This window comes from Mirounga angustirostris, unplaced genomic scaffold, assembly GCF_029215605.1.
Source record: "Mirounga angustirostris isolate CCGP_5_RB_7025 unplaced genomic scaffold, mMirAng1.0.hap1 SCAF_3, whole genome shotgun sequence".
In the NCBI taxonomy this organism is placed as follows: domain Eukaryota; kingdom Metazoa; phylum Chordata; class Mammalia; order Carnivora; family Phocidae; genus Mirounga; species Mirounga angustirostris.
Genome location: NW_026991711.1, coordinates 63937521 through 63950130, shown reverse-complemented (window position 1 = coordinate 63950130; position 12610 = coordinate 63937521). Strand labels below are relative to the sequence as shown.

The window sequence follows — 12610 nt, the reverse complement described above, 5'->3', positions numbered from 1 at the left end:
ATTACAATTTATAAGAGAAAAAAATTCCTGTCAAGAACATATTTGCTACATACAACGCACTGATTTACGGCAACTTACTCCAAAACATGCTGGCTGTACCTGAGAGATGTATTATCTAAGTAAATCACAGATAAACAGCCAAGCTCTAATGGGATTTACTGTATTCCCCACCCCCAGCCCGGAGAACATCTTTTGTGTGCTACATTATATACATATTATGTTCTAACAACAATGTACCAGGACCTCTGTGGTAGATTGGTTTTGTTCTTTCAAAATGATGAAGTTCAAACAAAAAGATACATATTTTTTGTTTTGTTTTGTTTATTCTTAGTGCCTTCACTGAAGAGGAATTCTAGAATGTACAAATACAAAAGGAAAATTCTTGGCCAGCAAATAGATACAAGAGTAATCTTCCAGAAACACATGGCCTGAGATATTTCTGACTCCTGGCAGACTGCAAACCTTTACTGCCTTTTGTTAATAACCAGGGTTCAGATCAAGTGCCTGTAAGGAGCCAGGACCTACTTGTGAGACTAGCGTTGAGCTCAGAAGTTGAATATCTTCCAACAAACACTCTCATAATAGCAGATATCTTTTCCAGACACCAAATTACTCTGGCCAGCACAAATGTCATTTGCTAAAGAGACATTGAAATGTATGGCCAGTGTTCTCTAGAAAACAGAGCTAAAGTTATTTAGTAATAAATGTAAAAAGTACACTTAATGGCAAGTTTGTTCTATAGACTTTGTGCAATCTAAAATGATCTAGACCACAGTCACAACATCTGTCTCATGGTCCCCTATATAGACATAAGACAAGAGGGTGTACAATATAAGGTCGTTGTTGTTAGAAACCACGGGGTATGACTGTGGAAGAAATTTCAAAATCACAAGGTGACAAAGCAGCACCTGAACTTACACAGATGAAAACAGACTCCTACTCATTCCTCTCTGTGTCCTGCACTTCCCTTGGTGGTAAAACCTGGGATATAACATATATCTTGAGCTATTACCATGACCTGCCCACTCCTGTCAACGTTTGTACAAGTTTGAAAGGATAGATGCAACAGGTGAATTTTCTGCCAGTAAAATTTTAGTGATATGATGGGAAGGTAACATGCAAACAATGGGATATGAAACCAACAACAAAAAGCTAGTAAAGCAACAAGCAGAGAAGTATTGTCCTTGTGGAGTGTTGCTTTCTGAAAGCTTGGACTCAGGTAAGGGGAAGGGGTGAATGGTGGGCAGGCATAAAAATGTACCATAGAACACAGGCTTCTGACAACACAGCGAGAGTTTTTTTTTTGTTGTTGTTTTTTATTCAGGAGACACCCAGCCATGAAGTTGTCCTGCTAATAATGGCAAGGATTCAGAAAAAAAGTCCTCCAGTAAAGCAGAGATAACAGGAGCCACAGCAGAGCTGGCTTGAAAAGAATGTAGCTTCTCCTAACAGTCTGTCCTTTGCAGAGGTTGCACATTATCCAATACAGCAGAAACGGCTAGAGAGGAATAACACACATTTGAAGATTTTATTTGAAAAGGCAGATTTTGAGCCACTGCGGTATGTACAATGTCTTTGCAATTAGTCAATTGGATTTGATACAGGGAAGTGAAGAGTTCAGTGCGAGAGGAAAAAGGGATCCAATAGACAATTCAGATACAGGGCAGTCACAGACAGAAGGGTCTAGACAGACAAAAACAGATTCCTTATTCGTTCCTTTTTATGATTTCTCCACTTCCTTAGTGGTTAAAAAAAAAAAAGCCAAAGAACAACAACAAAAATAGGAAGATAGGGAAAAAAGTCCCACACACTGTAGAATTATGTGCCATTTTAGTGTACTTTCTACCAATGACACTAAGACATAGCTACACTTTGGCATACTGTTCCTCTGGTTTCTCTTCAGATCGCATAAATCTTTTGCCTTTCACTTTGGCATACTGTTAAACCTATAGTCAGGCTTTAGTTATTTTCTAGTAATCCTTTTTTTTTTTTTTGCCTCAATTTAAAAGAATCCACTGGAGTTTGCTAAGGAACAATATCAAACTTAGGTGATCCAATTCACTTTTGCAGTATGATGCAGAATCCCAGAACAGGCAAACAGATTAAACAGGAAAACAGCAAACGGATTCAGCTTGCTGTGGTAGAATGTGAAATGAAAAGACAAGAGTAAAAATACCCACACGCACAGATCCGAGCCTCAAACAGCGTTCTAGGTTGGGCATTACATAGAAAGGTTTCCAATGAATGCGAAGCCACGGTAGGCCCCTTTGTGTTGCTTTAGTTCTCCCTAAAGGTCTGATTTGCCAGGGCAGGGGGCACAGGGACTAGCAACTGTTAGAGGGTATGACGTGTGTAGCTGCCACTAGCTCTCTGTCTTAAGAGTTCTGATTTCCGTGCTTCTAATTCTTTTTTTTTTTTTTAAGATTTTTATTTATTTATTTGACAGAGAGAGAGATAGCGAGAGCAGGAACACAAGCAGGGGGAGTGGGAGAGGGAGAAGCAGGCTTCCTGCCGAGCAGGGAGCCCGATGTGGGACTCGATCCCAGAACCCTGGGATCATGACCTGAGCCGAAGGCAGACGCTTAACAACTGAGCCACCCAGGCGCCCCCAGTGCTTCTAATTCTTAAAATTTGGAGAGAATTTGGATATCCACAGAAACCTTCTGCAAGGAAAATCTATCAAAAACGGTGCTCTGGCACGTACCTGTTTTTCTCCACTGGGCTTTTTGTGGTTCAGTAACAGCTCAACAGCTCCGACAACTTCCTTCCTGATGGCATGTAATAGAGCATCTCCAACATAGACATTAAAGCTTAAAAGTAGTTCAATGAGCTCCAAGTTCTCATTTTCAATTGCAATGAGGAGAGCAGTTCTTCCAAGAGGATCGATGCAATTAATATTGATTTTAAAATAAATTTCCGCTTCCTCCAGGGATTTCTTGACACTTGCATAATCTCCCTTTTCCACAGCATTTAAATAGGCTTTTTCTGATGGTGAGAGCTCTGATTCTGCTCGGACTATCCTTAGAGGGATGCGATCTCTGTAGGGTGCATTCACATTCCTTTTGTAATAGAACTGAGCCATGTTTCATGCCATGCTATTTCCTTGTCTCTGAAAGAGCAAACAGAACCCGAAAAACACAAGGATTAGTGCGAGTACACTTTTTAATCATGATGCGTCACACTTAACAACAATAATGCCAATCACGACAATGATACCATTATTAAATGATAAGGGTTCTTTTCTCCTTCAACAGTGGACACAGACTTAATCATTATTCAGTTACCTAGAAATACAATTACAAAGTTCTAATCTAAGAGAAATAAAAATTGAAAACGTTACTTTAAAAGTGACATCTGTCAGAGGATATACCTGTAATTTTTGGAAATTATTTACAAAATGTATCATATATATATATGCAGTTTTTAGCAGAGAACCTTGAAAACTAAAGGCTATATTTTTGAGGCCCTAAAACTGGACTGGGGATATTCAAATGTATCATTCACTGTCAATTTTGCTAATCATGCAGATGCTGTCGAAACTATGAAATATCACTATCTTAGCAAAATGCTTTTCATTTGTCATGTATTCTCTTCTTAAAGTTAGTAAGTACTGACATCAAAGTTAATGTGAATTAATAATATTAATGTCAATAAAATATCATACTGAGCCTGATGAGTATAATTTTTTTTCCCGTGTGTAAGTGAATTCATTGAGGGGGAAAGAACCGATGATATTAATGATCAAGATGAGTCTAAGCAATTCAATTTCCAAAGGAAGAATTTAGAAATGGATTAAATATAGAAAGAGTTTATTATGAAAATGCTATTTTCTTAATTCTATTACCTTAATATCATGAAGCAATAAAGCACAGGACAGGAATGTATTCATTGCAAAATGTATTATTTGGAAGTTACAGTAAAGATACAGTTGAAGATGAGGGAATTGTTTTAAATAAATAAAAGATCGTCTTAAGATAGATTGATAAGAACAAAATCACTGGAAACTATATTGATTTAGTATCATACTACTGATACAACTTTACAGAAAAATCTATTGTTTTGAATATAAATTTTTTATTGCTGTTAGTTCCTGATTTCATACTTATGATCTGAACTATTTTATTATTCTATGTCATTTATATTCAACTCACTTGTTTATTTACATACGTTTACTATTAAATTAAAATTAATGGGGGATTCTAGGTACTGGAACATGTATATTCATCTTAATTGATCTTTTTAGACCTAATCATTTTATGAGTAAATTAACCTGATTTGAATAATACTTTAAAGGTTATTTTAAACATGCGTTGAATTAACAAGTGTGATTATATTTAATGTAATGTTTTCGATTTGGGAAATTATACATTGCTTGCATGCCCCCTCAACTTAATAGGCATTTCAGTTACCAAGTAGTTGTTTCACTTTTTGATGTTCAGATTATTAATCACGATTTCTCAAATATCTAGGTTCAAGATATAATATATAAAACTTTTTTTTCATAATTTGTTCCTTTCTGGTTTTTATTAGATTATTAGATTTAGTAGTTTATTAAGGCCCCTTCATAGATGAAGCGAATGTAAGAATCGCATAATCCAGAATATTTTTCTCAAATATTTCACATTTTATTAGTCTTGGTGTTTTTTTTAACTTTTAGAGATTTTATTTATTTACTTGACAGAGAGAGAGACACAGCGAGAGAGGGAACACAAGCAGGGGGAGTGGGAGAGGGAGAAGCAGGCTTCCCGCTGAGCAGGGAGCCCGATGCGGGGCTTGATCCCAGGACCCTGGGATCATGACCTGAGCTGAAGGCAGACGCTTAACGACTGAGCCACCCAGGCGCCCCTAGTCTTGGTGTTTTAGATGTATAATGACCAACTACAGAGCATGATACACATTCATTTCCACAACCGCAGACAGGGGGTGTTGTGAATTCTTTAAATGGCAATATTAATTTTTTTAGAGAAAAATGAAGAGTGATACTGGTGTTCAAATCTATTAATTTGAAGTGTGCAAGTTACTTGCTTGAAGCTTGATTATAATTTCAGTATTTGGAGATGCTTTAACTCACTAGAATCATAGGAGAGAATTTATAGATTTATATTATGGGATAACAAGGACAATTTAATATTCTTCTTGTATAACTAAAACTATAATAAACCAAGATCATTATGATGCTACATATCTCATTATAATTTTCTGATCTGGAACAACAGCACTTCCCTCCCAATCCATGTCAGCATCTGTAAGAGCATGTGGAACCAATGTCAATGGGCTTCACACTGTAATTTTACCAGGACTACAATGTAAATGTTTCATAATGATAAGTGGCATATATGTTCTATTTCAACAGTATATGCTCTTTAATTCCTCACTTTGTCCTTACCCAAGACTCTTGGAAAAATATATAAATATTCCTTTTTAGAGTTGAATTCAAGTTTTGCCACCAGTAATTGTTTTGCTTAAGACTAATGTTTGAAGGTAGCTTACCAAAAATACAGGTTAAAATGAAGGTATGAACACACACACACACGCACACAGTAGCAGAACTTTGAATTGTGACTCAGTCAAGATTAGGAATCAGCCTAGAGGATGGAATATTTTTTTTTAAAGATTTTATTTATTTATTTGAGAACGAGAGAATGAGAGACAGAGAACATGAGAGGGAGGAGGGTCAGAGGGAGAAGCAGACTCCCTGCCGAGCAGGGAGCCCGATGCGGGACTCGATCCCGGGACTCCAGGATCATGACCTGAGCCGAAGGCAGTCGCTTAACCAACTGAGCCACCCAGGCGCCCGAGGATGGAATATTTTTATCTTATTTTTATTTCATTTACTCATTCTATTAGTGATAATATCAAATAAAGGATTAGATAGTAAATAGCATTTTTTTTGTTGTTTTAAAGATTTTATTTATTTATTTGAGAGAGAGAGAGAGACAGAGCATGTACACGAGCCAGGGGAGGGGCAGAGAAAGAGCACAAAGGAGAAGCAGACTCTCCCCACTGAGCAGGGAGCCACACATGGGGGTGGGGCTTCATCCCAGGACCCTGGGATCATGACCTGAGCAGAACGCAGACACTTAATTGACTAAGCCACCCAGGTGCCCCGACAGTAAATAGCATTTGACTTCTTGTGTTTAAAGTGCAGGATGGCGTGCGTTGGTGGTATAGTGGTGAGCATAGCTTGCCTTCCAAATCTCAGGATGTCGGTGACAATGAAGGGACTGGTGGACAACATAGAAGGTACTGGAGAAGTTGGGGGACAGGAGGATAGATAATGAGAAATTAGATTTATTTAAATCCGTTTCATTTAATCCAGATAACTGTCATAAATGTAAACTCCATAAGGATGGGTTAAAATGTGAGACTTCCCTGAAAGGAAGACATATTCTAGTCAACACTGTATTTAAAATGTGAACTGGGCATGAGACCTTACATTCGGGAACCTGTTTTGCCATCCATAAAGTGAGGCAAACAACGCTATCAATGGAATGAGTGAGAAGAATCAGAGTTAGTGCTGAAAAATATCTTCTATTAATGGTACTGTCCTCTTTCAATTTCTCGGATTTGAAACAAATATAAAACCCGATGTGAATTGGGAAGGATAGGCAGATTTGAAATATATTAAATATGTTAAGAATTTAAATACGTTAAATAAATGAAATTTAATTATTTACAATGGACTATAGAACACACAAACATAAAACAATTCTGGCTAAAACTTTAAAAGAGTAAGGAAGATTATGTAATTTTTAGACAAGTTTCTGTACTAGATTACTTGAGATGCAGGGATACTAATAGAAGGACAAAAATCAAGTTTAGATTCTTGAAACTGAAAGATGAATGTAATAGTGAGTGCAAGGTGCTAAGGCTGATGGAGTTCCAGAGCTGACACACTGGTCAGCGACTCTGGAATTGCTGTTGGATAGAAAGTCTGTGAAAGAACAGGAGGCTCAGTACAGCGAAGATCCTGACCTAAAGTGTGTGAATAAAAGCCTGTTCCTGGTCCTGCACTTTCAGAATGAGCTTTCTGGGGAGGAAAAGATGTTTTCCCCCATGAAATCACAGAATTTATTTCAATGCCCCCTTTATAACATACCATCCAGAAGTGAAATGACTGTTTCATCAAGTTACATTTCAAAGACTCAGAAGAGAGATGGGAAGTGATGGGAAAAAACTCAAATTTTGTGTGTGAATTTCTAATTAACCTAAATTTTAGTTTCCGTAAATGTGTTGGGAATTAAAACAATCACAAAGCTGGAGAGAGCTACACCTTGCCATCAAGAGAAATTTTTTAAAAATGTCACTAGATGTGAGAACCACAATTATCTAAGCAACATAAACAGAAAAACAAAGGTCCTACATCTTTATATGAATTAGAAGGCATATTTCTTGGAGATGGACTTAGTTGTACAGTGGAAAGGACAGTGGCCTTCCAAACAATACAAAGAAATATACAGAAATCTCCACTCTTGAGTAGACATTATTAAAGTTAAATAAATTTTTCATATATATATATGAAATCACACTTGTAAATGTGAATCTTTGACAGTAAACCAGGGAATAAAAAGCAATGCCCTTTGCAATGGTTAACTGTCAAAAGATTCATGTTTATAGGTGTGATTTCATGGCTCAGTGAGAAATTTGACTCCCATTTTTTTGTTAGGATACTAGTACACATATTTAAATTGCTTTTGTACTTTTTCTGTACTCTTATATGAAATGACATTTTCCAAGATAATTTATTCACATTCAATCCAATTCAGAGTTCTTTTTGTCTACTGGTACAGTACATTATCTCTAATCTTTGACATGATACATACTCCACAAAAACGCCAAATGTTCTGATTTTTGCTATTCTGAATTCCAGGCCCTTTCCTACTTTCCTCAGGCAGGGTACTGTATGTGCATTTCAGTAGTTGTAAGTCTTGTACCAAAAGTGCCACATAATTCATTGAAATGCTTTGTGACATAGCTTGACCAAAACCTAACTGACAAAATTCTCTCTTCTCTCTCTCTCTGTAAAAGCACAATGAACTACTAAATTCCTCTGAAGGGTTTTAAGGATACTTCTGTGAATTTCAAGAAGTTCATGTTATATTACTTAATGAAAGGAAAAACACTTTACTAACTAAATATTATGACATCCTAAGATTTTAACGGAGGAAGTCGGGATTATGCTTATTTTTAAAATTGAAGCCCTTATGATTTAACAAGCACTAAACTTAAAATTAAGCCCTAAGTATCCCTATTAAAACAAAACAAAACAAAACACAAAACACACACCTAGAAGAATGCATTTGCAGGGCAAAAATTTTATTTATCTTGATTTTTATCTCAGGGGATTTAGAAAACATGTTTTGAAAATACATATGGCTGTCAACGTTTGAATTTTCACCCCAAGAGTTAGTGTGTGCGCATTCATCTATTTCTGTCTTCCCCTGAAATTTCAGAGGAAAAGATATCCTCTCTCCAGCTGCCTGAAGATTCAGCCTTTGCCATCGCTCTAAAACTTCACATCAATCCCCGCCTTCTCTCAGATCTTAAACTTCTCTCTGCAAACCAAACTCTTCTCAAATTACAAGTGTACTTAATTTTCACCTAGTTATTTTAAAATTCTAATTATCTTTGGCAATTCTCTCTCTCTCATCTCTGGTTTTTTTTATTTTATAAGGTTTAAGCTTATCTGCCATATATTCATTCACTCCAACGTGGAATTTATCGCCATCATGGAATAAATATTTTTCTTAAAGTCAGTCATGTCTTGCTAGTTGCCAGATACATTTTGGTGCTCTTCAGGCCACATAATACTTGGCCTTCTAGCAGCCTCCTGTGACTAAGCCTTTGTAAATAAAATATCCCCGCCTTGAGTTCTAGGATACTCTTCACTAATGCTCTACCTTCAACCTCAATATGACCTCTCGCTACATAGTTCCTCCAGCTTCTTTTCCTTCCATCTAAAGCCTAAATGTTAAATGTTACTACCAGCCTATTCCGCTCATGGCTCTTTCCTCCAACTGTCATTCTCATTAGCTACTCTCATCTATTACTCATTATTTGAAATGTTCCGTAAAACCCATATATGTCTTTAAAAATGCCATATGTTTAAATATGTTCTAAAATCCATGCTCATGGGCCATACTTCTCTAAAGTTCTAGACCTGTGCTGTCCAATGTGGTACTCATTAGTCACTATGAGTGGCTATTTAAATGTAAGTCAACTAACATTAAATAACAGTAAGGATCATTTCTTAAGTCTTACTCGCCATATTTCAACTGCTCTGTAGCATTTCCTGTGCATAGTGTTGACTGACTTTATCTCCTCATTGTCTTTTACATAGTCACGCCAATATCCTTCTAAATCATCTCATTGATATTATTCTTATATCCTCTCTATTTAGCCTCCACAATGCCACATACCTAATCATGCCAAAATGTAAATATGATCAAATCACTCTTTTATAATTCTTAAGTGACTGATAATCATTCACAGGAAAACAGACTGACATTATTACGGAATACCAGACTCCATGATCTGGTTTCTAAGTGCCTTCTTGGACATATTTCCCAAGATTGATCCTGGAAAACCATATTTTACACTAACAAACTACTTCGCTACTACAGCTCTAAGCATTTTCTCATACTGTTCTTTACAACAGGAATACCTTTCCTCCCCTTGAGCCTCTGGCAGCTCCTGCCAAGTTTTAAAACCTGTGAAGTATCACAGCCTTGAGGATTTTTCTTCACTTCCTCTTAAGGAGAGGCCTCTTATATGGCCTTTTTTATGGGTCTTCATAAACTCTGTGGACCTCTTAGGTTTAGAACTTTTCTTATTTACTGTATAGGAAATTGTGACTTACACAGTTTTGCATCCACAGTGCTAAGCAAATGGTAAATGCCAAAAACTGCTGATGAATCAATGAATTACTGACCATACTTTTAGAGTTATTCCACTGCCATTTTAGGTAAAGGAATAAAATGATCAGGGCCAAATTGCTTTAATCACTTGTCTAAAATTGGTTTAGCTCTTGGTGGCCCATTAAATGCAACAGTGAATAACTAGTCTTCCAGTCAACAGTCATTAAGCTTGTGTGAAATGCTTTAATTTTTACCTATTTTTCTTCTCTGAATATCTTTACCCCCAAGCTTTTGTTAGCTTGGGGGTAAAGCTGAAGATGAAGAATTAAAACTCTAATGTATAATTCAACACATATATAGCTCACAGCTCTGGAAAATGCCTCTTACTGCTATTACCTAAAATTGTCAGAAGGGCATTCAAATAAAGAATCAGATTAATATCAGACCTCTTTTTTAAAAGATTTATTTATTTATTTTAGAGAGATAGTGGAGGAGAGAGAGACTGGGGGAGGGGAAGAGGGAAAGAATCTTCAAGCTGACTGTTGAGTGAGTGGTCTGATGTGGGACTCAATCCCACAACCCATGAGATCATGACCTGAGCTGAAACAAGAGGTGGATACTTAACCGACTGAGCCACCCAGGTGCCCCTAACATTAGACCTCTTAACAGCAAAGTTGGAGGCTAGAAGATAATGAGGTATTTTTAGAAAATAGGGAAGCAACCTCCTCCCCCAATAAAACAGAAGTTTGAAGCTAGAATTTCATAACTTACTAAAATTATTTAGATGTAGGAAGAAATAAAATCAGTCTCATGCATACAGCCTCAGAAGATTTTTCACACAAAGACCATATTTGATCATAAGATCAATATACAGAAAGTATAGAATTAAAAAATATATTTTTTATTGTTTAAATAGTTAAGGATTTTTATCTCTTTTACTCATTTGATATATGTGAGGTGCAAAAAAAAGTCTGGTGTATAAGAAGTACACAATAAATATTTGTTGGATGAATAAAATACTGATTGAACATCTATGCGTCAAAATGTGTGTACCAAACATTGGCAATACCATGGTGATTGAAAGCTGAGATCTTTGCACTCATAGAGCTTATGATCAATTGGAAAGGACCCACAAAAATTTAAAAAAGCAAAGGGGAAAACAGAACAATTAAAATTTTGTTAAGGTTATAATGGAAACAAATGGTGAGAGGTTATGAAGAAGCATGGCAGGAGGGGAAGAGATGGAGAGCTGCATGAGGTAGGGTGGTCAAGGGTGGCCTCTCTGTGACATGAAAGATGATGAGATGCTAGCTATGTAAAATGTAAAAAGTGCAGAGAAAACCATTCTGTTAAAGGGATCTGAAAGTGAGAAGACTGTAAGGCAGGAGGAACATTCTAGAGTATGGAAGGGGGCCAGTTTGGCTGGAGTATAGAGAGTAAGGGGAAGAGTGGAGGAGATGACTTTGTAGCCCAGAATGTGGGGCACGGATTTTGGAATGTATTCTTTTTTTCTTAATTTTTATTGTTATGTTAATCACCATACATTACATCATTAGTTTTTGATGTAGTGATCCATGATTCATTGTTTGCGTGTAACACCCAGTGCTCCATGCAGAACGTGCCCTCTTTAATACCCATCACCAGGTTAACCCATCCTCCCACTCCCCTCCCCTCTAGAACCCTCAGTTTGTTTTTCAGAGTCCGTCGTCTCTCATGGTTCGTCTCCCCCCCTTCATCCTTCCCCTCCTGCTATCTTCTTCTTCTTTTTTTTTTTTTTTAACATATATTGTATTATTTGTTTCAGAGGTACAGATCTGTGATTCAACAGTCTTGCACAATGTATTCTAAGCACAATAAGAAGTTACTGAAGGGCTTTGAGCTGGGGAGTGAGTGACTTGATCCACTTTCCATTTTTAAAGGTCACTTGGGGGTACGCTTGGGTGGCTCAGTCAGTTACGTGTCTGCCTTCGGCTCAGGTCATGATCTCAGGGTTCTGGGATCAAACCCCTGCTCAGTGGGGAGTCTGTTTCTCTCCCTCCCTCTGCCCCTCCCCATCAGTTTGTGCTCTCTTTCCCTCCCCATCAGTTTGTGCTCTCTCTCTCTCAAACAAATATTAAAAAAAAAAAGTAAAGGTCACTTGAGTTGTTAATTGATTTGGAATTGTCAAGAGTGGAAACTAAGAGATCATCTTCCAGTAAACCAAATGAGTACCATTAAGAGTCTCTATCAGGAAAGAGGAAACATTAACCCCTGTGATTAAGAATGCAAAACTCTCGGACTCTGATGGTGGTACGATGCTGATGGGGATTTAAATGTCTGCTCATATTTTACTGAGTTTATTAATATGTTTATATTATTATAGTAGTAAATATATTTCAAGTAATCTTACCCTGTCTTTCCCGTAGCTCTATTTTCTCCATAATTTTGTAGAATTTGAAGTTTTTGAGGAATATGTATGCCATTTTGTGACAAGGATGTATGTATACATATTGCTGTTACTATCCCAGAAATATTTGTACTTCTTTCATTGTGTCAAAGATGTAGCTACTGGGCTTATTGACAATGAAAGCATAACATGGTAAAGAAAGCAACATTAAGAAAAAATGTGGGGAGAAACAATGAATGTCCCAAATAAGTAATTTACAAAGTTAGACAAAGAAAGACAAACTAACCTAGTTTCAAAAATGATGTATTCAACGGCAAAATGTAATCAGAGTACCCTACCACACTCGGATCCTACAATCCATAGCCAA

General features: G+C 36.9%; 1 protein-coding gene across 5 annotated transcripts in view; it reads right to left on the bottom strand.

Moving 5' to 3' along the window:
* TRPC4 (transient receptor potential cation channel subfamily C member 4) overlaps positions 1-12610 on the bottom strand; it is a 192597-nt gene that overhangs the window by 137541 nt on the left and 42446 nt on the right. For all 5 annotated transcript variants that reach the window (XM_064586163.1, XM_064586167.1, XM_064586166.1 and 2 more), the window contains one exon: positions 2705-3109. In XM_064586163.1, coding sequence (XP_064442233.1) covers positions 2705-3082 — 378 coding nt within the window. In that variant the 5' untranslated portion in view covers positions 3083-3109. The remainder of the gene's footprint in view (positions 1-2704; positions 3110-12610) is intronic.